Source organism: Falco punctatus, assembly GCF_963210335.1.
Source record: "Falco punctatus genome assembly, chromosome: 15".
In the NCBI taxonomy this organism is placed as follows: domain Eukaryota; kingdom Metazoa; phylum Chordata; class Aves; order Falconiformes; family Falconidae; genus Falco; species Falco punctatus.
In genome coordinates, this window is record NC_137595.1 from 16,402,556 (window position 1) to 16,427,849 (window position 25,294).

General features: G+C 41.0%; 1 protein-coding gene across 8 annotated transcripts in view; it reads right to left on the reverse strand.

Annotated features, from left to right (window-relative positions):
- Nucleotides 1-345: 345 nt before the first annotated feature.
- The window catches only part of KIAA1210, a 66,362-nt gene continuing 41,413 nt past the window's right edge, over nucleotides 346-25,294 (reverse strand). For all 8 annotated transcript variants that reach the window (XM_080365684.1, XM_080365686.1, XM_080365680.1 and 5 more), the window contains 10 exons: nucleotides 24,780-24,948; nucleotides 19,740-19,869; nucleotides 17,058-17,216; nucleotides 15,953-16,018; nucleotides 11,913-12,125; nucleotides 10,694-10,796; nucleotides 8,004-9,596; nucleotides 7,095-7,246; nucleotides 6,308-6,413; nucleotides 346-2,584 (listed from right to left, as the gene is read on the reverse strand). In XM_080365684.1, coding sequence (XP_080221810.1) covers nucleotides 2,412-2,584; nucleotides 6,308-6,413; nucleotides 7,095-7,246; nucleotides 8,004-9,596; nucleotides 10,694-10,796; nucleotides 11,913-12,125; nucleotides 15,953-16,018; nucleotides 17,058-17,216; nucleotides 19,740-19,869; nucleotides 24,780-24,948 — 2,864 coding nt within the window. In that variant the 3' untranslated portion in view covers nucleotides 346-2,411. The remainder of the gene's footprint in view (nucleotides 2,585-6,307; nucleotides 6,414-7,094; nucleotides 7,247-8,003; nucleotides 9,597-10,693; nucleotides 10,797-11,912; nucleotides 12,126-15,952; nucleotides 16,019-17,057; nucleotides 17,217-19,739; nucleotides 19,870-24,779; nucleotides 24,949-25,294) is intronic.

The window sequence follows — 25,294 nt, forward strand, 5'->3', positions numbered from 1 at the left end:
TGAAAACATTAATTTCTGAAATCCAGAAGGCAAATAAGTTCCAACTGTAACATCACATGATTCTCATGTGGTTTTCTTCTCTTTTAAAGCAACCCCAAAATCTCTTACAGCAGCTGGTTAGCAATACCAAAACACATTCAAACACGGCTTCCTGCGACCAGAAGTGCTAACCTTCAAGTCAACTGAAGGAGAAATAACTCCAGAACACAAGGAGAGCCATCAGCACTCTGGTGATGCTTTATACTTTTAAATAGCTAGTTTTAGAAAAGTTCATTAGTCTGACCAGCTGTGTTGATCAGTCCTAGGCCACACAAAATCCTCTCAAAACAAGATCTATGCAGTATATCCGTATAAAGAGTCTGCATTGACCAAAGACCTCTCTTTATTTTTTCCTTCATGAATGAGGGCCATCTATCACTCTTCCCAGGAATTATAACATCATCACTAACAACAGCATTCAATCATAAAACAAATAAGGGAATGGAATACAAAACAGGTTCCTTCAAGACAAGGATTACAAAAACATATATACATACCAAACATAAAAGACAGAAACAATATTAAGATCAAAAGCCAACACAAGGAAAGAGAGATTATAGTATCATTTGCAGTACTTTGGGTGAAGGGTCACAATCCACACTAATAAAAAGAGGAGAGTTTGCTGAATATAGAAATCGCAGGTATTTTACACCAGGTCAGTAAGCTTGTGATGGGACAGCAGCTGTACAAAACTTCAGGAATCGAAGCTGAGTATGTTCATTTACATTACACTTAAAAGTTTCAGAGAAATACAAATGTTTCGGTGCTTTGTAAGAGAAGATATGCTTCCTAAGATAGAGAAAAGCAAGTAGTAAAACAGGCGTGAATTACCAAGCCAATGTGAAACTCTTACTCTTTCTGGTGTTAGTATAAAATACACAGCATCTCTAGCTTCAGTCAGCCTACTTGGGTGAGTAAGTCTTCACCTATATTAAAAAAAAATCACAGTCTAGGTCCTAATAAATACTGTTTTCAAATTGCAAGAGCTACATGTTAAATACAGGCCAAGACTGGAAGATTAAAGTTTTGCTTCAGCTGACCTGAAACCAAATTTTTTATTTTGTAGTTAATTCTACCAACAGGTAATATTTTCCTTAAAAATACCTACCAACTTTTCAGCTAAAAACTGTCCAACAGCCAAGTCAGCCTTCAAATTTTGCACTGACTGTAAACAAAAACTACATAAATGTACAATGCTGCCGAAACTGAAAAGGACTGGTAAGCACCGCTGCCACTTAACCCACTAACATAATTTTACAAAGCTTCTTTTTCAAATGACTGCTTCCTTCAAAGTCAACAGCACAACTTCCATCAACTTAAGTGACTGCAATGCCAGGCCCTGAGAGAAAAATCCCTTCCCAGCTGCACATTCTTAGACCAATATTGAGTTACTGGTTAAAGACTGATGCAGCAAGGAGGAAAGCAGATGCCCCTTTTATCACTAGTATTAATACAACTGACTAAACCCATATCCACATGAACACGGAGAGTAGAGTGGCACTTGTTGAAAACAAGATGCCATCTTTTAGGTAGCCAACAGTTCCCATCCCCAACATCTCTTTAAGAGAGACAATTGGCTGAGGAATCTCACAAACAAAAAATCACCATCTGCCATAATTAAATAAGGGTTGGGGTTTTAGGGTTTTTTTGGTAGAATGGCCAAATTATCCCAGATTTCAAAAGGTGTAACCAAAAGCATAGAATATGCTAGAGTGTGGTGATTTTCCAGTGCATGGGAGAGAACAGGTGTGGTTCTGGGCCATTCCAGCTGGCATCAATGAGCAAAGCACAAGACCCACAGTGTTGTGACTTCAAAACATCCAGGAACCAGAATTCCTCCAACTCCTACTGCTGTTCAGATCTTATAGCTATCAAAAACCAGATCCATTAACAATCAGAAGCAAAGTCAGACTGCCCATCCCAGAGCATTAAAGAAGCATGATGATACCAATGCCCACAAGTCATGACGTGTCAGTGCCCAGCATTGTATCTATTCTATAGCAAACATTAATTTCTTAGCCAAAATCACATTGCACAAAATACTGTATAGTCTGTGGAAACTTTAAAAACATATTCTGCAAGGGAAATGTTTCAAAAGCCTGAAGCATGTCTTCTTAGAACATCACTGTCAGATGTGTAAAGATATAACAAATTCATCAAGTTTTCCTAGCATTTGGTAGTAGGAAATGCTCAGCTTCCTAATACTTCCAATTAAGCCTGTGATGGCATTTCTTCATTATGTATTTACATACAACAGTCTGATCAAAAGTTTTAAGGCTCTTATTTCTCAAAAAAATGGTCACAGTAAATAAGAGATTAAATGGAGTTAACACAGCTATTGGCAACACAAAGAAGGATGCTCATGACATTTGCTATTGTACAGTCTGGGGCATTTCACTCCATGCTTTGGCTTTCTTCTTGGCCAGGGATAGCCATGGTGGTTCAGCAGGGCTGCATGGTGTCATTGGCAGGTTAGAGGAGTGTCTGGCTTCCTTTTCAACAGCAGGAATCACAGATGCTTCCTGAGCAATAGGTCCAACTTTACCTGCCAAGAACAAGATATCCATCACTCATCAGAAGCCTAGAGAGTTAAGAACTCAACGTCTGCCAATAGTATTTCCTTCTCTCTAAAGCAATTGTTATACAGCCTGGAATATTTGTGACTCAAAAATAAGTCAGAGGAGTTGTTAAACTGGGTATTGCTAGCACTATCTGGTCCAGCTACAGTAACAGCAAGGACTAGCTATTGCGATGGAAGAACTGATACTGAACTGTTAGTGAATAATCTGCCCATAGAAGAATCTTCTTGGTCCCAACAGCAAGTGTCTAAGCCCTGATAAACGAAGAAGTTCTTCAAAATTCTTCAAGCATGTGGAGACTATAGCCCCAGGTATTTTTATCATTCATATTCTTGGCTAACACATTTCTTAATCTTTTCAAACTCTTAATTTCCATGACAGTGCACAGCAAGGAGTTCCACAGGCTTATTCTGCTCTGTGAGTGCAAGAAAGTCTAGAAATAAGACTCCTGAGTATGCAGGAAAATGGAAACAAAATATCTGCAGGGAAAATATCACCCCAGGCTTGCTTCAGGGTTGAAAGTGACTGGTATATGTTTTTCAACACTGAGAAGTCTTAAGGATTCTTTTTTTTTTTTCAGTCTTCACTGTTGGCACAAATATTGCTCCAGCAATATCATTAAAAACTAGGTAGGGATCAAACCAGTACTTTATGCTCTTGGGCTTGTAAGCCAAGAAAGTGGGATTCTGACGCGGCTAGGTGTTCCTCTTCACGTAGCCTAACACAAGCCTGTCATTCTCACAAAGGATGGAGGAATACAGGTAACACTCCTTGTATGGCTTTGAGTTACTATTTAGAAAAGGCCTCCTCCATCCACCTTGTTTGAAAATTTTCAAGATTAATGGCTTCAAACAGACAGCCTGGAATGGGACTTCAGAGAATGCAGCTCTGAACAGACGCAGCTCTCATTTCTGAAGACATGGTTCACAAGTTTTTCAACGTCATGCTCTCTTCATCCATTTCAACCCAGTCAGTACTTCACTTCTGTGTCTAAGTCAAACTGAGAAAATTCACACTTTTTCTCATACTTGATTAGTCTGTGTGTGGCATGTGGCAGGCACGATGCAGCTACTGTGCTCCAGCACAAGAACAGAGGCCACATGGGGACTTAAGCAATGTTAAGTACAAGAAGCTTGATCTTGCTTGCACTGAATTCAATAGAAAATGTCCATTAGTTCCATCAGTGAAACTCCTGAGCAAAGTCAAAGAAGTTTCTTATCTCCGCTCAGGAGGTCTCTGGTCTTTAAAAACCCTGGCTCATTGGTAGTTCTTGCAGGAGGCAAGCTATACTTAGGAATACTGTAGAAAGTATACAATTCATTAAAAACAGGGTGCGGTTCTACATACACAGGTCATTTTTCAGAAGTACCTAAGAATTTAAGTGTTGCTGAAATTTTTGTTTTCAAAATTAATTTTAATGTTTTGGGAGACTTCCTTCTTTATAATAAACAAAAGCAACAATAAAGTCCTTTGCATGCTCTCAACAGCACAAGGTAAAAACGAAACCTGAAAATGGTGGCTCATGCCTATTTGAGGGAAGATAGGTTCTGGAACAAACCCACCATACTTAGGATGAAGTGGGAGAGAGAAAAGGCAAGCCAAGTAATCTTTCCTTGGTTATGACATGGTCTGCCACACAGCAGTAACAAAACAGTCACAGTCAGTGAAGTAAGAATCTGATTGCTTGGAATTCTCTTCCAAACTTAGCTGACCTTGAGCTGTCCTGGCTCTTGCAGTTGTGTGCAGGATGTATGTATTGCACAGAAAACCTCAACCATCTGTCAAGAAAACCACTAACAGTTAACATAAGCCAAAAAGCATGATCCAAATTAATAACTCTTTTGGATACTAAATCTACATCCTTTCCACCACCAGCATCTTCAGCTAGACAAATGGCTGGTTGTGCTAATGGGAACCAAACCAGAGAAGAGGAGAGTTTACATTTGGGGTTCCCAGTTTTCTACTTCTGTGCTTACAGTAGGGCATGGCTTTCTGAGAAGTAGAGAAGCAGTGTTTTCCTTAACCATCAGCACTGGTCAGAGCTCTTTGTGATATTCAAGGAGTGGAAGACTACAATATGACTATAAATGCTATCCCTGGAGGGGAGGAAACAGTCATTGGATGTCAGGAAACCAGGCCAATTCTTGGGAAGAGGTGATGCAGAAAAAACTGTAATTCTGCTGCAAGGACCGCAAGTGGTGTAAGTTCTAGTAAACAAGTAGCAAAGTACTTTGCAGAGTTCTGAATTTTAACTGATGCAGAGTTCTGAATTTTAACTGAAGGCTGCTGGGATTCCATGGTTTAGATGATTTCAACACACAGAAATCCAGTCTGCTTGTGCCAGCATTTCAAAGGAAGACCTTCTAATCTGAGCAAAAAATCTCAGACTCTTTACATTTCATCTCTCACTTTGTACCTAAAACCGTAAGACAAAGCTGGCCTGTAACAGAATCCTTTTAAAAAACTATTGTATCTTAATCACACACACAGTTAGCTAGCAACTGACATCAGAGCCTCTGTGTTGGTGCACATCTTCAGCTGGTCAGCTACCTGTAGTAAGGGAGAAATCCTATTTTGTAGGACCCGTAGATTCAAAACTGGGTAACATCTCTATAAACAGCTACCATAGGGAGCAGGCACAGAGGTAACCCTAATATCTCTAATATAACATTTCTGGATGCTGGTGCATTATAAGGGCAAAGTGGCCAGGTGCATGCACTCTCTCTAGACAGTATCTCTTACTGACAGTGTCAGCAACCTGAAACAGAAAAGCCACTGCTCTGACACAATGGGGCATTTCTTATCTTCTTAGGCAGTATCTGAAATCAATAGCTTTCAGCTAGCACAATATGCTTTTAGAGCTAAAGAACCAGCTTATCTATATCTAGCTGGAGCGTGTCTCTGAGGTTTGGCACCACACTGAGTAAGCAGGGAGGGATATGCTGCAGCCCAGCAGTAGCCTTGGAAGAGGTATGTGAGTCACGATGTCTGAGTCACACTCTCCCCCGGCATCTGTCTTACAGAGAATCACAGCTGAGAAACACAGCTAACAGGCAGGAGAGGGGCCATCCAGCCTCTGTGCTCACCTGAGGGGGGAACTGCCTCTGCCTACATTATTCTTGATACATGTTTATCTATTAAACACATCCCACAATGGCAACTGAACACACTCTGCAGGCAACCTATGCTATTCTGCGCTTCACCACTTTTATTGTTGGAAAGTATTTCCTAATGTCGAAGCTAAACCTCCCTGGGTGCATTTTAAGCTCACACAGGCCATAAAGACTAGTCTTGTCCCCTGCAGCAAATTAAGCTGTCTTCTCTAAACTCCACTCCCATCAGTAATTCCTGGCTGACTAGAGGTCTAGAAGACCTGACCTTTTTTGCTGCTCTCTTCTGGACTCTTTCCAACTTCAACCACTATTCTTTAGTACTGACCTTTGCCAGTAATAAATAACCATACAATTTATATGTCATTCCACGAACTGGCAGTGGAGATAAAAGTTCCTCACTTGCTTTCTCTGTTAAGTAAGCAAGCCAAAGCGTTGACTTATATGCAAACTATAGTCTGAACAAGCTTTACATAAAGTATGCTGATTATCAAAAAAGTAGTTATCTCCCCCTCCATTACCTGTCACCCACACCACTTAGTGGTGTAAACTATGTAAAGATACAAAGAAAGAGAGTACCTGCTGCAGCAGACACAGTGGTCTTTGTCTGCGTTTTTCTGTCCTGAGAGTTCAAGCTGGAAGGCATATTCTTCTTCAATACGTTCTCACTAGCACAGATCCCTTGCTACAAAAGGAGGAGAGAAAATAATGCAACTAAGAAACCCGCTGGCCACTGGCACTCATAAAGCTCCCCCTGGCAACATCTCTAAGCCTGACTGTGGAAATGCAGCAAGAGCCAGACCAGGGTGGCTGGGGACATCCTGTGGGAGAGAGGGAGAAGGCAAGAAGGATGACAGCTGCTACAAATACAGGGTTACTTCACGTGCAGGCAAGATATCTTTCTCTCTTACAGACAGAGAATTGAGGAACTTGCCCAAGCTGCACAAAAAACTTGTGCAAGCGTGAGTGGAAAAGTCAAACTTTCAGTACACAGTCTCCAGAGCATAGCAGTGAATGCAGCCTATAGGTCACTAATATTGAGGAAGCTAATGCAATTCAAAGTAGCTCTTGGGCTACAAAAGTACATTCTGGGCAATAGGCAAGCTCTGAAAAGGTTCAGGTTTGAGTAGTGCAAAGGAACATATAGGAAGATCCAGCTCTGAAACTAATCACTGTGACAGCGTACATGTGTTTGCTCACTTGCATCATTTCTGTCTCAATACATTTGAAAGGCCAGTCTTTAAAACCTCTCTCCAAATAGTGCTCACAATATACCTCCCATGAAGATGATACTGAGTAGTTTGCAAAAGTACCCAGGCAATCTGGTGCACGATTCACAGCCATGCAAAATTACTTGGTACTCTACCTCCTCTTGATCCACTTTGGTCATAGCTTTGTCTTCAGCTTTATGTTCTTTGGCAAGAGGGTGATCCTGGAAACCCTTTTGTTTTAGTTTTGCCATGGAGACCCAAGCTGGTTCAGAGGAAGCTGTTTCCAAATGTGGAGAGGAGACTTTTTCTACAAAAGAAGCATTTTTGAAGTAAAGAAGGGATTTTTAGGTCAAGTCTGTCTAAAGCTAGTGTTTTTTGTTTTAAATCCTTCAGCATCTGTAATACCCTTTGAACACTGTGGAGATAAAATTACCTTCCCTGATGATTTTGTCCTTGGCAATAACTGTTTTCTGTTTATTCTGGAGTTTTTGACCTGACTCTGCTTCCGTTTAAGTCAATGGCAAAACTCCCACAGAGACCACTGTGAACCGGATTTTGCCTTTGAAACAACATCCTTACATTGCAGATTAAATGAGCATGATAACCATTATTTTTTCATGTAGGCCGTTAAATACAGGCTGCCTTTTCACTTTTTAAATATTTTAAATGAAGTGATTGTAGAAAAAAATCACACCTAATGCAACTCCTAGTTAAGGTTTTAGCTGCTGCAGTCTGGAAAATTAACTACAAAACAGCAGCAAGTTTTAAAAAGCTGTGTTAAAACTCGAACTATATGCGCAAGTAGGTCATACCAGAAATCTTTCAGAGGCCCTTAAGCTATTACTCTGTTGTTATTCTTGCTGGAACACACCCTTCATTAAGATAAGCCAAGAATTCTCTTGACTGGCCAAGTCATCAAGCCAATTAAATTACAGTGCTGACAAACTCAAGGCTGAATTTGGTCCTTGTCAAGAGGACTTTTATCTTTTGTTTTCCATTCTGCCAAGGTTCTTACATGACCACTGTTATTTACAATGTCTGGGTAAAAATACAGCATAAAATACCTGAAGGTTTATGACCATTTTGCTTCTTTGCCACTTCTTCTGATCTTGTCTTGGGAGAATTTTTGTCTTCTAGGAGATCTGGTTTTTTAACAAACGATTTTGGGCTGATAGGAAAGCACGGAGGTGGCTTCCCAGTGCCCACCGATTTCTGATCCTCCTTAACTGAAGCAGAAGCAGCAACAGGAACAGCTGAGGGGATCAACTTTGGAGATTCGGCACGGCTTTCACTCTGGTATTTGAGTAAAGAAGATGTTCTCCTTAGTCTGACCCCAAATGGGTTTTCAACATTTTGTGCTTCATGGTCAGCCCACTCCACAGAAGTCAAATGAAAATCACTGTCCTTACAATCTCGATCAAATCTACCCGAGCTGTTTTTTGCCGATTCCTGGATGACTACATCAAAACGTGTGTGTTCTTTCATCATACCTTCAAACAACTCTGGTCTTATAGGGAACGTTGGGGAACTTCTGGTATAGGAATCTTCCTTTGAATTTGAACCCCCTGAAAGAGATCTTTGCCATGCTGGTGCAATGGTAAATCTGACTGGTTTAGCAGAAGCAGTCTTCCGTGGAGTTTTAACATTTTCATCTGAAGATGGACTGTCTTCCACTGTTTTTCTGTGAGAAGCTGTACTGCTTATCTGGTACTCCTTACTGTCATCAGCGGAAGAAATATTACTCTTCAAGCCAGCCAAACTGGAAGAGGCAAGACATCCAATGGAAAGTTTTTCAGAAATATTTGAGGTGTTGGCCTGTTGACTGCCTTGGTTACCCTTCGAAACAGGAACAGTTTCCGCTTTAAAACATACTTCCAATTTACTGGGAGGTAGCATGCAACCTGCTTCCAAGATAAATGCAGCAGTGTCTATTAATCTTTCTGCATTGCCTTTGGATGACTGAAATTCCATTCTTTCACAAGTTTCTTTGTCATTTCTTCTTACTGAGCTGTTTTCAGGCTTCAAAACAGCTACCGTCTTGATGTCAGAAGACTCTGAATCAATTACCACAATCTGTGAAGGGCCTGGCGCAGTACCTGAGACAATGTGGTTGGACTGATTCTCAATAGTACCCAAGCAGGCTTCTACTTTGCCAATAAACAGTAGATCCCCCTTTTCCTGGTCTTTAATGTTTGGGTCCACAGAATTTACTGAGGACCTTTGTGTAACCTCTGCCAACATATCCTTGCCCTCTGTTTCCACACCATTGCTAAACAAGTCAGCTGCTACTATGTCTGGAAACACAACAGCTTCTACTCCAATTTGTTGTGATTCTGGAAGTGTAGATACTTCAGTATTGTTGTTTTGCTGATGTAATGTCAATTCATCAGCAGACTCATCTGAACAGTGTGACATTTTTGCACTGTGGTGCTCCTCCATGCTCACTGGAGAAGACTCAGGTTTCAGAAGGGGTGCAGCTGCTTTATAGTGATGGTCCATGCTGGGGAGGCATGTATCCTCTTGCAGCAAAGCACACGAGTCTTCTGCCACAAGTGTGGAATCATGAGAGTCACGGGCAGCATCAGTGGGACTTCTTACACCTTTTGTCTCCATAGGATCACCTCCCTTTGCACAATATCCCACCTGGGCTGATAATCCTATATTAAACAGAGGAAAAGAGTGTGCACTTAAAGGTTACCATACAAGCACCATCTGCATCAGTAATTCATTCCAGTTAGTGCAGTCATTTAGCACACATTCCTCAGGTGTCGGCACCATTGCCTGATAAATAAGGCTGTTGAAAGTGTATTTAGAAATGGGCTGTCCAAGTGAGGAGACTATAAAGTTTTTAGTTCAAACATATCTAATCCCAGGAATGACTGAAAGTTGTTGTCTGCTTAAGTGTACCAAATCAGTTGCTCTTCAGTTCTTTTCTGTGCATACCCCTAGCTGTAAGACTACCAGCCAGATTTCCCTAGACATTTCTTCATGTGTGCGCCTAGAGCAGCTGTCTAGAATGATCTGGAGGATTTTCTGTATTTCAGCAGAACATCTTAGCATCAGGTAGCTTTTCCTCCTACAGCTCCAGCAGGGCTGCTGAACATCTGGATAGCTTAGATGTGTCTGCACACACAGTAACTCTGATGTGTGACAGCATCAGGTCCTGAGTCTGCCCTGACAACAAGGTGTCAACATTCCCACTACACTATAGCCTTATCATCAGCCAGTGCATTTGTAATGCAGTGTTAAAGAGAAAAGTCTTCAGTGCTGTTCTGGAGAAATTTCATTTGTTTTTAGAATTTAAAGATACAACTGTGTTACCACTGGCAATTAACTACTATTCACATGATAAGAGGGGAGGTGGCAAAGGAAGATATAGTAAACACAAGCCAATTAAAGTCACCTTACACACATAACAGATATAATGCTGAGGTTAACATTTTTCTGAGTATCACAGAACTCAGATCCCCAGTCAACGAGCTCTAGCCAACTGTGTAGCACACAGGTACTTCTGAACATGCAGCTTTCACCTCATGTATTTTTCAATGCTGCTCTCAAAGCTCACCATTCAGCACCACTGCGTTGAGTGGAGTACATGACTTTTCCATCATAACACTTCAACAGCCAGGACTGGTTTTATGATATAAAACCAAAAGATGCCTAGTTTGAAAGGACTTACAATGCAAATAGGTCCTGTCAGCTTTATAGGGAAGAGTTCACGGACCCAAAGTAGCAACACATAAGTCTTCATTACCTTCCCAATCACTTTTATGCTGGTCATTCGCAAGTAATTCTGTCGAATTTCCCTTCTTTTCTGGAGTTGCAGGAAGACATGCTTCACTTTCCAGCTCTTCCACCTAATGATGTGCAGTAATATCTTTTAATTAAAGAATAATGCACAAAAAATGTATTTTATACACACACATGTTTATGCATACTCAGAACATAGACGCAAAACCCCCATCCTGTAATTTACCAACACAGTGGGTAATGTACTGTTTCAGTTAAGAACCTAGAAATCATTCATGTTTAAAATGTCAAATGCAGCCCACTGATGTCTCTTGAATCTGAAACATTCTGGGATTGACATATTCTGAGTGAACAAGTACATTTTTAAGACATCACCAAAGCTAACTGGTGGCATAGAACAGACCAAGCCATTGAGAAGAGACATTATCACCACTTCTGGTACCTCTGATTGACTCTCCACAATTAGCTTTTCTTCAGCAGTTGCACCAGCTACAGCACAAAGAATATCCAGCAAAGATGTCATAAGGCCCAAGTTTCAAGGAAACCTCATTCTATATTACACTCATCCTGAATTCCCCTGTCAGGCTCCTCTCGACCTTTCTCAGGGCAGTGCACTTCTAAGTCCAGGACAGATTTTTGTGCATGATTCTCTGATGGAGAGGTGAACATGCAGTAGAGAAGCATAACTCCTTATTTCTGTTTTGCTCCAGATCAATATCCTTTTCAATCTGGTGAACTTCACCTTCACAATGTGTTTCCTAGAAGCCAGGATGAGAAGCATCTCATCCTAATTTCCCACATGCAGAGCTACATTCCTTCCCAAAGTCCTTCAGTCTTTCCTTTGACAAACAAAGAATAAAGTTAAAGCTAATCTGAAATAGTTTGTAGAAACAGATTTAAGCTTATTTAAAACTGAAAACTAGGTTTTCAAACAACAGAAATGCTTTTACAAGTGAAGTGTAACCCACAAACTTTTTGGCTAAATAATGAAAAACCAAAGCTGCACTTTTCTTTAGCTCCCATGATATTGAAGTTTTCTGAGTCTTTGGTTGGTTGGTTGGTTGGTGGATAATAGGTGGTTTCCCATTTTCCATTGGAAGATTAAAAAAAAAAAAAGTAAAGGAATGTGGATAGGAAAGAAGAAGAAATAAATATTAAAGTAACAGTTAAAAATTCATATCCACTTCCTTCTGCGCAGTGATTCTTCCCCAGAAAACACTTACCTGGGGAGTTTGCTGATTCTTGTTGGTAAAGCCCTTCTGTTTCCGTGGGTTTATGGCAATCCTGTGCCTGGCGGCTGAGGTGTCCAGGCAGCCGAGGGGACTGGCAGGGATGGTGAAGTCAACAGGAAGGCAGCTGCTGCCCCGAGAGCTGGGGGCCCCCAGAGTGGCGGAGGATGAAGGACTGATGGGCCTGGAGGAAGCTCCAGAAGGTATCTGTAAAACACAAACATGTCACTATACGTTTTGTTTGGCTTCCCCACATCTCTGAAACAATTCCTTGCCTAGCTCATTCCACTTCAGAAGCCTGAAATGGCTGTATTTCTGGACATAAATCCTCACTTTAAAATGCATGTCTAATGTCGTCTCTGCATAGAAATTACTCAGTTCTGTGTGTTCAGCTGTATGTTACACAAAAGTGAGAAATTCCTGTCTCTGCCTCTCCCACAGTAAGAGCCTCAGCTTGTCCCCCTCCCAGTTCTTAACCGGAAAACCATTTGCAATATATGTATACACCAGCAGGAGACACTGGTGCAGTTTTTATAGCTGCTTTTTCATCCCAACAATGTGACACATTGCAGGAGTACATTATTAAAAAGCCACAAAAGTAGCAGGGATGCTTGCTCCTCATTATCTGTATTTCTAAGAAAGTTACTAAAGCCACTTTGCTCTTTTAATATCCACTCTCCCAGGAAAATCAAATGCTCCTCTCCAACAAGTATCCCAGAATCATCTTCCAGACAGTGATGCGGATCTCACCCTTGCAGCAATGCTGCTCTGGGGATCTAAACAGCAGTAACCTTAAGTTATGCTATGAAAAATAAAGGGTTAACATAATTGTTTGTAGAGGGACCCCTAAACGTGCAGTTTGGTTCGTTGTGTTACTGCTTTCGAAGCATAGACCAGACGTTGGAACATTTGCAAAATTTCACAGACATGCCAAACAAGCTTCATTCAGTGTAACGTACCTCCTATTTTGGCTTTGGCCATAAAGCTAGGTGAAACACAGCCATTTAACTGCACTTGGCATTCAGATTTTAGTTTTATTTAGGCTTAGGATATAACACAGCATTTAAAACATGTACGGTGATGAAGTTTTAAATATAATGAAAATATCTTCCCATCTGAGCTACAAAAATTGTCTAGGTACATTGCTTTGTGTTTAAGATAACTAAAAACAACTCCTTTATACTCCATTGAATTTTTTTAGTTCCTAGATCGGAAATAAACCACAGCAGAATGTATTATGACAGATACAGACTCTTCTCATGAAAAATTTACACACTATGAAAGACAGAAAGAAGAACACAGCTAGCAAATAAGCTAATTACTGTTATAATTCTACAAGATTAATGATAAACCTGGAAGGATCATAAGAACTTACAAAAACAGTAACACTGTTACTCATTTCTACATACAAGTTCTTCTGCCTTTCAATTATAAAATGACGGTTGTGCTTATTTAATATAAAAACACCAGCAGCTGAGCTACTGCTGTACACAAACAGCAAATTCCCTACTCCACTGAGGATTCAGGTATTTTTGTCTCTGCACACTGACAGTTGGTAACTTCTCTCAAGGACAGCGCAGCAGACACAAGATTTCCACATCAGTGTTTAAGTGTAAGATAGATTTGGTGTTTGTTGGTTATTGGGCAGATGCAGGAGCCTGCACAAGGAGAATGCTGCAGCTAGGAGACCCATTTCCTGAAAAGTGTTTGTGCCAGCCCCACGAGCTGAGAACCTGCTTTGGTTTTAATCAGTCCTGGTTGAAGATGCCAACAAGGAAGTTACATTTCCATAAAGGTTATCTGGAAAAGGCAGGGTAATGCTGGCTAATGTCTCTGCGAAGTCACTTGCTGCTTGTTTTGAGTGATAGCCTCACATTTAGCTTTAGATTAGCCAGAAAGTAGGTCTTCATAGATGTGGAAAGCGCTGAGAAGTCACACGCATAACACAGCAGTGTTTCACGCAGAGGTGACAGCAGCATGAAGCTCTTGGAAATCCCAGTGAAGCAGCACAGGGAAAAGAAATGAATTAACCATCATCTGCAGCAAGATCCATGCAATGGTAAAATGTAAACTACTACACTGTGTGTAACTTCAGATTGCTTAGGCTCAAATCCTCTTTTTCCTTTACTATATTCCTGTACAACACTGTTAAATGGAATAACTGGTGTAGATTTCTTGGTGCTTTTCACAATTGTCCTCATCTTTGGGATGAGATTTTTCAGTCTATAATTTGTGTTCTGCTAGCTCAAATGCTGGTATTACATAGTTTCAAACGCTACTGCAAAAAATTATGATTATTTAGGAAAAGGGTTTTTATTTCATTTAAACATCTTGGCAAGATTTCTGCTAAGCCAGGCTCCTGACTAAGAAAAGTATTTGGGTAAAGGAACATACATGATACCATAAAGAAGCTAGCCGGATTCCTAGTGAGTTCGGAAGAAAAAGGAAGACACTTTAAGTGGGGAATCCTGTGCAATACAGAAGAGAGAAAAAAATTTTCTCCTGTCCCTGCCTTTCTTTCTTGTAAGAGATGAGGCTGTAACACTGAAAGGGCTCAAAAGCTTCAGAACTGGATAGAAAAGGGCTTTTTGCACTATAAGGAAAAACAGAATGTAGGCTTACAAAAATGGAGCATTTTATTCAAAATATAAGACAGGAGATAAGTTAATAAAATGTACATTGAAGTAAAGATAAAATATATAAAAGAAATTACTAAAAATAATTACGTTCCAAGTTACCTAGATCACTTGGGCCTCTAAAGTGGTGTGACTAGTAATCTGCTATGAGGGGGAGACATTGCTTTATCTTTCTATCCCTAAAGGAAAAGATCTAGGAATAACTGAGCGGGAGAGTGTCTGATCTCAACCACAGATAGGAAAGTTGAGCTAGCCTTGCACAAAGGTTGCTCTCTTCCTTCTCAAAGGCTGGCCAAAGAGAGAGAGAAAGGGAAAGCTTCCTTAGCAGTGGGACTGGCACTAACTGACCCTCAAGGTCTTTCCCTGGCTGCTTAAGACCTTCTTAATCAGGGAGGAATCTTCTACACACCCTGCTACCTCCCCTTTACGTGTGGGCTAGTCTCAGTTTCACAAAGGGTTAGATTTTGTTCTCTCTGGTGAGCTTTTCAAACAGGGATTTTGTATGGAAGACTGCAAAGCTTGGGCTAAAAAGACCTGTAGCTGTTCTGGACCCGTAATTATTCCCCTTCTCAGCTCTGTGGCAGATTACCTTGCTAGACAAGGACTATTCCATGAACCAATCAGCTCTACCAGAGCGGCAGCTGCCATTGTCACTGGCATTTGAAGACCTCATTGGCATAACTGTGGTCTGACTTGTCTTTTAGACATTATATTAACACTGGAGAAAGGCAATACAAGCAAATCTTGCAGGCTTGTCTTGAAAGCGTGAGATGGGCAGGAACTAATTAAGCTTCAAGCGGCAGGGACAGACTGTAAATTTTTCCAAGCTGGTCAAGGCTTAGACTGTGTTGGTCTGACAGGAGAACCTGATGCTTCTGATGGTCACTTATCATCCAAAGAAAACTGCAAATTAACACAGATCTTTTCCTGTATAGTACATGGTGTCAGAAAGGGCTGATACTGCAATTATTTCCCATGATAAGAGATGCAGCGCACTGCCTACAAGCCACTGCTGATGGGCAGGTGTTTAAATTAGACTACTGCTGTTGTTGGGTATTGGGGCTCTGGGACATGGAAATGGAACTGAAGTGCTTTGCCTTCTTCAATTTTCTGTTGTATAAGTTTACAGATTCATACTGTGTCACAAAGCTGACTATGCTGTTCACACAAACCACTTACCAGTAGATTTCTGCCTCTACCTGGTTCTTATTCAAAACTCTGAGAGAGGTATATTTTCAGTATCATTTGCATCACTCTGGAGTGTTTATGAATTGTTTGCTAGGATACACTGTACCCAGAACAGATTTAAAAAAAAAAAATTGTAATTGTACTGGGTCCATACAGACACCACACATGCTGTCTCAGGAAAGTTTATTAGCAGGAAAAGTAGCTATTTACCTGTTCATCTTCACTGTCTGTCCCGCCTAAACTCAAAGAGCTATGACGCTGAACAGGGTTGGAGGACTGTGGGATAAAATAAGGAAGAGGGTAAGTCAAGGAAAGTATCACATTGAATTATCTGGGACTGGATAGCCAGTGCTAATTATGAGAAAACACAAAAGGAAAGATAAAGGAAGGGTCACCGAGTCCCTGCCTCATAGAGTAAGTTTCATTTGTTCACTGGGGATCAAACAGAAAGCAGGGGAGCTTTATCTTGCTTATGAGATATGCCATGAAGGTTGACCGCGTGAGGCGAAGTTATTTTGGCTTATTGTTTTAAGATATTCAAATTTACAAATGCTCACATGTTCACTCAAGTCCAAAATCATGCATCTGCTGTGAGAAGGCAATTCTTAAGATAATCCAAACTCCCTCTGAGTCCCACCAAGACCTGTTGTCCTCACTTACAGCATTGTCACTTTCCTGTCAATACAACTAATATTGCCCTAGTTTTGAGCTATTTCATTCTAAAACCAGTAATTGTTTAAGATTCTTTTGCAGTCCCCATTATTTTTGTTTTCCTCACTAGCTTTAAAACACCTAAAAGTTCTTTCCATTTCACAGGTGCAGGAAACTGCCAATCTCTCCAGCTCTTTGAAGCTGGAAAACGGAAAGTTTGTTCGTGCAGTGTAAGCACCTCAGCTTGTTCTCAGACTGGAAGCAGAACAGTCACAGTAACACAACACTCACCCATAAATAATTGACTTTTTATGCTTTCTGTCATACAGACCTGCCAGGAGAGACTGCCTTGCCCAAAGGCACTGACAGTTGTCATATCAACTGACTTTCTCTCCTCTTCCCCTAATGATTTAGATCACAACTGCCCCAGCATTGGTCTACATAAAAGCATAAAAAAATTGTACTCTGAAAGGGTATTTGTAACGACACTTCCTAAGTAACCCTCATAGTGACAAGTCCACGATCCACCTAGGCAATTTGTTCTAGTTCTGGCTGATCTGTACCATCAGATTTTATCACAAGCAAGCAAAAAGGTCCCCCTGTTCTCCAAATAGATTTTATCTTTTCTGTACAGGTGGTCACTGAAGTGACATAACAATTGTACCTTGCTTGGTGAATCTGTCAGAACTTCATGAAGGGTTGAAATTTCAGGAGGGCTTCTAGGTAAACCATCATCTTCAGAAACAGCACCTGCATCTTCCAGTTTCTTTCCAATTATAACAAGAGGAGGTGATCCAAGTCTGATGTTCGGCTGCAACTGAAGCTGTGGTTGAAAAGAAATTTAGAATATAGACTTTTAATGGCATTATTTATAAAGGACATTTTGGACACTTTTAACCCAGGTGCTTCCATTAGGCATGCAGAACCTATTTGTTAACAAAAATACTTGAAGATACAGACTGCTTACAGAAAATAGCCATTAATAAAATCTTATGTAGTTATATTCATGAAAGACCCATCATTGGAACTGGCTTTGGTACAAAATTAAAATCACTATCAGTTTTATTCAGTAAGTTACCAAAGACAGAAATTTCACCATTCCAGAAAACTTACAGCAGTTTAACTCAGTTTAAATTTAAAACATTAAAAATTATAGATTTAAATATTCTTTAAATAATTACATGTATTTGAATGTTCCAAATAGCCACACAAAATTTTGTCAGTCAGCAGTTCTCAACCCCAGGTTTATATGGTCAGCTTTCCTTTACAAAGCCCTTCCAGATATTGAGAGCTTGTCACCACCCTCTACCACACAAGTAGCTGAGTCCCACTTTTTATACAAACACAATTTAATTCAGTTTCTAGTCCATCCTAATGAACTGCTTGTTAATTTTCCCCAGCATCACATCCTGGTCCTGTCTACAGCAAGAATGATAATGGCAGCCAGGAACAACTTTGTTTGTACAGGAGTGTGGGGATTCTTTTCCAAGATTGCACAAAAGAATGCTCTGGCAGGCTCTGACCTTAGAAAAATAAAACAAAGTCTGCAACCTCACAAGCAGCCAGATGTTCTCTCAAACTAAAAAAGTTCAGATCTCAGGAAACACCACTACTAAAATTCTTGGCTTAAGTCTGTCAGCTATGTCAAAGCTGGAACAGAAACAAGGTCTGAAGCAAAACTTTGTCCTTCAACTAAAAATGTCTCGACTGAATATTCCCAAGATAAATACGCAGACCTGTTTTTTTTCTGTTTCTTTGCTTATTAAACCAGACTGGGAAATTCTAGGTCCAATTCTGTGCTTTTCTGCAAGCTATGAATTCATTTATATCTCTGTAAAACAGATCTAAATAGCTGACATTCTTATTCAGCAAGATTCACTTGCAATGTTAATTCCTATGGATCTAACAACCACGCAGGGTAGCACAATGTTACCCTTTAATCCACCAGTCTCCCATTTCAAACAGCTTTCTCACTCTCTTACCCACAACAGAGAAGTATCACTGATACCAGCTGCAAAAGAGCTGCAAAAGCAGGACAAACTGATGACAAACTGCACAAAGATTGCAATATATGGGCAAAACAAGACATAAGACATACCTGTGCACTTCACGGGAAAGAAAATAGAAAGTCAGTTTTGCTTTTCTCTCTTTTCACAACTTCCCATCTTTGATTTATTAAATTTATTACATGCAGACAGCAAAGTGTTGTGGGGAAAACTCTGAATCTACAGTCTGTCTTCTACTGGTAGAAGTTAATTTACATTGCTAAGAAAGTAACAGCTTTTATTAGTGCTTGGCTTTTATTCTGGCAAGAGTCAAGCTCACAGAAAAAGGCTGTCTTTTATGGCTATAAAAATAGTGCTGGTGGTATTGTATTAACACACAGGATGATGGACGGATGAAGAGAGGGCACAGTAGACTAGAGATAGCATGAAAAGAGCTTTTTTTCCCTGACAAAGTTCTGTCATATATAAACATGATTTCTCCTGCTACTCCTATTGTTATGCAAAAAATACCCTGAATTGAAGCTTAGCCTATTTTGCAGTCTTATGGAGGAACAAGTCCCTCTGTGCATCTTCTGTTACTTAACATGTGATGCAACTGGGTTTTGCAACATGAAGCTCACACTGAGCAAAGGAAGAATTTCAATGGCTTTTGGCTGCTTTATCAACAGTTTGTTTTCAGACTCTGGAAAAACCTTAAACTTTTATCTCAATGCTCTGAGTTGGGCTGTTATTTAAATGTAATTAATATAACCAACAGTTGATAAGGGAGCTGTCAGCGAGGGTTCAGTATGTGCTTTGGAAGACGGAAATGACCCAGCAGAATACAGTATCCTTTGCTGGCAGAGATCGGAAGAATAATGATATAAATAAAGCTGTCACTAAGATTGCCCTGACATATTCATCATCCCACACATTTACATAGCTGCTGGTGCTAGCTAGTGAAAACAACATAGCCAGAAACTGCCAAAAAGAATAATATATAAAGAATAACAGTGCAAGGGACATGCTATAGAATAAATAAATGGCCTTAACCCAAAAGCAGTAGCTATGAAGTTCAGAATGGAAATCCCATTGGAAGAGGAAATGCTCATTAATGAAAGTTTCCAAGAGTCCATGAGCTGGATTCATGTCACACACTGAGACGTGGGCAAGGCTGAAAGCACTGGGACTGCTCAAAGATGCAGCTTCCAAGAGGCAGAATAGGTCCAAAAGTAGTGAATCTGGCTTTGGACACTTTAGTCAACAAAGTCTTAAGGCACACAGCAGAGGAATCAAGCAACAGTTTCCTAGGAGAGAGCTAATACAGAGCAGCACCGTTAATGAGGGGGCAGTGTCCTCACCTGCAAAGCTTTCACTCTTCCAGGTATGTTTTCCTGAGACAACATGTCACCCGCCACATTCCCTGGTGCAGACTCAAAAATGAAGACGCTGTCATGGGACAAGGCTTTGTTTCCCATGCTTCCTTTGGGCCTGGGAAAGAAGGAAGAGTGGTCAGTGCACTGGGTACAGCCCTCCAACACTCCCCTGCACTACTTCACCAGGGCAGAAGGATCATAAAGATGCCAGGGTGGGATGCATCTCACTTAACTTCAGATCTGTGCATGTTAACTGCCCAAGGTAGTCACTGCTAGCTCCTTTTATACTCAGGAGGGAGGAAAACCCACTTTTTAGGATGCTGATCTAATGCAGGTGTTGAGCATCTGCATTGAACACACAGGTCAGTTTATGTGGACTAGGGAGGGAATCCAGGGTGATTAGGTCAGATACTGGGATCTAGTTGGATGTATGCCACCTTGAAAGATGTCTACAGCACAGAGGAGGGCAACATGAGTCCCCTGCCCTCCTTTGGTGGCAACGTGCCTAGCATGAGACATTCAGGTTACAACCTTTGCAGCCTGGTGTGTGTCATACCTGCCAAAGATCGTGGATTATCTTTCCCCTTCCCGCAAATGCAGGCAGAAAATGTAATTCCGCTAATTAACAAACAAGTCAAATCCTCTCAGGTCCAGCAATTAAAACAGTTCCATTCACCTGCATCATGAACGCCACCAGATCCTAAGCATATTAAAAAATGTAGAGGGGACAAGCGTCCATGGCCATAGTTACATACCTGTACGTGGTCAAGTTAAAGTACCCAGGTTAAGATATTCCTGCTCACTGGGTTAAGATATATGCTCACTGGGTGTTCAGCCAAGTGAAGCACTGATGAGTTCCCACAACAGCTGTTAACTGAGTTGTAATCAATTAAGATTGATTGGGGCTGGGCTATTAAGTTTTGCAGGGCAAATTATGCACTTGGGTGGCACAACAAGGCAGGCTCCAAATCTTTTATTCACCAAGTTCCACCAGCATAGGCAGACACTGTCTGTACATTACTTTGTCCAAAAGACCACAAGGATGGCCTCTACCAGGATCTTATTCTAGAATTTAACTGGAAAACAACAGAGAATACTCTCATGTTGTTGACCACCAGCCTCGTAACTCACAAGCTACAAGGATTCTTTTGCTCAACTGCCATGCAGGCAATGTTCATTGCCTCTGAAAGTTTTAATGTGGGTAACGGGATGATTAGGAACAGAACTTTCACAAGAAAAATCCAGTAAGGCTAACATTCTTCTGCAAGGAAAGCAACTAGAAGAGGTCTCTGCTGTTTGCCTAACCCCAGATTCTCTCTTTATTTAGAAGAAAGCCCTGAAAGACTGTGAACTTTTGTAAGGTAAATACACCATGTAAAAAAACCCAAAAAAATTACTTTTCTTTTTTTTTTTTTTTCTTCCTGCATTTCCCTTCTTTACACCTCCAGAGACAACACCTCCTTTGTCTGCTTGACTAATCCTCCTGTTGCCCCAAAGGTACAGTCAATCTGTATACAGTTATACCAAGTCTCACAGTAGGGCAAAACAGTTTTTCTCTGTGTTTATGTTGTTTTGAAGACAATCTGAACTCTTGCCCTCACAGCACAGGTCAGTTCATGCTTTCTCCTGGTGTATGTAATAGTTAATGCCTGTGTTAGTTTATAGGACAGCAGTTCTACACACAACTAAGGCACTTGCCTTATTTCACCACTAAAGTGAATGAAGTCATCCCATCTTTTTGTGTGTTTGATTTTTGAGTCTTTTTCAGGATGAAAGACACTCTATATGGGCAAGACATAATTTTACTGCATTCAGAAAGACAGTGTCATGCAACTTTTTTTTACTGTAATGTATATTCATTATTAGTTGGCATATTTTATTTACTATACATGTGCATTAGGATGTATTAACCTTCTTAACTGGGGATTTCCTCACTTCCTTTACTTGGAATTCTTTAGCAAGAAGAGCTGAGGCTTCCTTATTTTTGAGGCTGCCAGTACAAGATCTGCTTCTTTTTTTCTCTCTCTGCTCATGTTTCATATGTGTTTGCAGGCAAATTACTGTATTTTCTTTTGGCAGTCACAAAAAGAGCACTGGATTAAATATAGAATTAACTGCGGCTTTAGTATAGATGAATCTCTTATGTGCAAATATACATTCACGTGTAATTCCAGGCAGTGTATTCATATTTGCACTGAAGTTAAAGATGCACTGTTAGCTAAACCCCCAGATGTTTTAGCCATTGTATCTCCACAGTGGTTTCCCTATACAAATGCTCATGTGTATCAAACACTCGAGCTAGCAAGACTGAGGAAATGATGGGACTCAACAGCCAGCAATAAAGCCACTCCTAAACTCCACACGGCCTGTGCTGTTTTCCACTTCTTCCTGCTGCAACCCCACGCCTTTTATTAGTGTTTGAAGTAAGGGGAAGAAAGGTGACACAATTCCTTCAGGCAGCCACCCTCTCAAAAACGACTGCAGCCTGCCAAAGCAGTGAGTGTTCATTACAAAGACCAGGACAATTTTACATGTTGTCCCAGCAGTTTTTCCTGCTCAAAGCTTTTTAACTGGATTAAGACTATTTGGGACCCAATTTTCCGCTATGTAAGGTCTTTTATCCCTTTGATGATACAGAAAAGCAGTCATGCTTTAACTTTGCCATCCAGGTTTTCCTATTTCCATTCAAAACTCATGCCTCTTGGAAGATAAAGAGGCAGTGGCACATAATGCTCCCTTCCCCTTCACAGATGCGTAATCCTATTGATTCCTTACAGCACCCTGACATCTAGACACATCCCTTTGGTTGTTACAAGAAGCCTTTGGCACATCTGGGGGTTTGGTCTCTGGTTAGTATTCTGAGAAGTTAAATTTTAAGAAGATTACATGGTGTATTGGGTTTGCATGGCCAAGTTTTGGTAGTGGGGGGCTGGAGGGGTGGTTTCTGTGAGAAGCTGCCAGAAGCTTCCCCCATGATTTGCCCCTGATGGTCATTGGTGAGTGATCTCCCTGCCCTTATCTCAACTCATGAGACTCATTCTATTTTCTCTCCCCTGTTCAGCTGAGGAGGGGAGTGATAGAGCAGCTTTGGTGGGCACCTGGTGTCCAGCCAGGGTCAAACCACCACACACAGTTTAAAAAGAAAAAAAAAAAGAAAGATAAAAAAAAAGGAAGGAAAAAGCAAAGCAGTGCTTCTGCCTCAAGAACAAACAAACAGCAGCACTGTTCTAGGATTGGTTTTGAAATTCTGCATGCCAGAAATTGCAAAGCTCAGGGTCCTGCTATAAAACTTTCACAAGCTGTATTTCCACTCGCTTTCAGGATCAGGTTTTCCAATGGATTGTGTAGTTCAGTCTCTCTAGGTACTTACAAAGCATGCTTATGCCATGCAGGGTCTGGACATGATAGGGTTTTCAAGTAGCACAAACACATGCTCTAATTTTTTTGGATAGTCCATCTGATCCTATCTCTAAGGGAAAAAACAGAAGGGTTTTACTCAATTCCTGATTTCTGATCTTGCAAAACAGTTCATTATCACTGGAGGGTAGTGCTGAGGTAAACAGCAAATGGACTTTAAGTACTTGGTTAAGGGCAAGAGAAAGAGTTCACACTCATGCTGCCTCTGGAGCAGACAGTTGATTTTTAAGCCAGATCCCTCTTATGGGCTGGCGGAGTAAGCTCAGCTGTTCCTAAACTTTCGACTGGGTTAGCTGAGTCAGTCTAATTCCCTTACTCCAGGGGACTGGTTGTGTGGTCACTTACTCTGTCGCTGTTATGCTAACAAACAAAATAGAGAGACTGTTGTTTCATTCCCAGATAATTTCCATGATGCGTTACATAAACGCAACAGAAGAGAGTGGGGAAAGGTGGGGAAAGGAGGAACAGGCACACATGAGAAAGTAACATCTATAAGCTGTTCCACCAAAAGAAATGCAGTGTCCAGCTCTACCAAATACCTTCTTTGGTGATACCAAGCATTTGGCAGCAATGCTGATTTCAGCGTGTCCCACCCCAGTCACCTATTCATGTCCTTTGCCAGTGTCACCCATCCAACGTCTTCTCCAAAAGAACACTGCAAACCATAGGATGTGGCTGGTGTTTTGTCACACCTTGTTAGTCTGCAGCTCCACAGCCCAAGGCCTAGGGTAATCCAAAGGCAGGCCTAGCTGAGTAGCTAGCAGGAGAGTATGAGGAGGGTGGGGAGATGGAAAACAGCCAAATTATAGGTTGCCAGATACTGGTCCATGACACCCCTGGTGAGAACCATAACCATGTTCAGAGGGTTGTCCCACCCCAGATTCAGTTTGAGACATGCAAGGGAAGTGTTGTATAGGTTGAGGGTCTAGGGTTATCAGTGAAGCAGTGTTAGCAGTCCAAGTGTTTGTTTTACACTAACTGAAAAAAGGGTAAGTTTTGGAACTAACATCATTCAGGGTTGTGAAAATTGCTCTGGGCACTCCTTAAGGACTTGCAAACCTCACCTTATGTGCACAGCCCTTCAAGGGTAGCTGACACAAAACTAGAGGCCTTCAGTTGTTGTCTATACCTAAACTGCTATGTAAGAAAGTTAAAGCAGCAATCTCATACTGATAATACACCAAAAATATTTCTTTCCTTTTACCTCAGCCATGACAGAGGGCACTGATGCTAAAGAACAGCAACTCAACTTCACACGTATTCTCTGTACTAGCACTACCCAATCATCATCCTCTTGTAAAGTTGCTGATCGGACCTTCCAGGACAGATTTCAGACACTAAAACCAATCAAAACAATCTGGGCTATCTGCAGTTCTAGACTAAGAGATTGGATCACCCTGCCCCTGGCTGCCCTCCCCCTCCTTTCCTGGCTGGCTTTTGAAGCACTAGCAAAGAAAGAGGAAATTCCCGGAATTCCTTCATCAGCATTAGGGCTTGTTTTGTACAAACTTGGACAGAGGTTGCTCCTAAGGGGCCAACTCACGCTTTCATCCTACTGCTGTGAGAGGTCTGCTTTTATTTATTTATTTTCCTTCCCCGCCAGCTTACCCAGCCTCCTTTGGTGAATGAAGTGCAGTAGTGTCGAGCACAGAGATGCTGACATCGCTGCTGGACTGGCAAGGTTTTAAATTACTCTCACCCCTGGGAGGTGGAGGGTCTTTCCTTTTCTTCTTGGCAAAGAAGTTCTTGAAAGTCTGAAATTTGGATTTTTTCTTTCCTGCAACATGAGAAAAATGAAAATTTATGGAAGTTGGAAGTGTTGCTTAGATTGGAGAATGTTATCTCTTAAATTCTAGAGGAAGCCTCAAAGCTAGAGCAGCCCATTCAGTTTTAGTCGGCTCCTTTGTAAATAATTCAGTGGTGGAGTCCAGTGAAAGGTGAAGCTGCAGTTCTTACGTTTGCTGCCTATAAAGCAACACTGGCATTACGCTGACAATAGTGGTGCCTACTTAGGTTCCAGTTTATGAAAAATACCCCTTATACAGAGAATGCATCTACCTACAACTGAACAGTGATCATGCCAATCACAGTTGGTATATTTTCACTTAAAAAATTGATGCCAA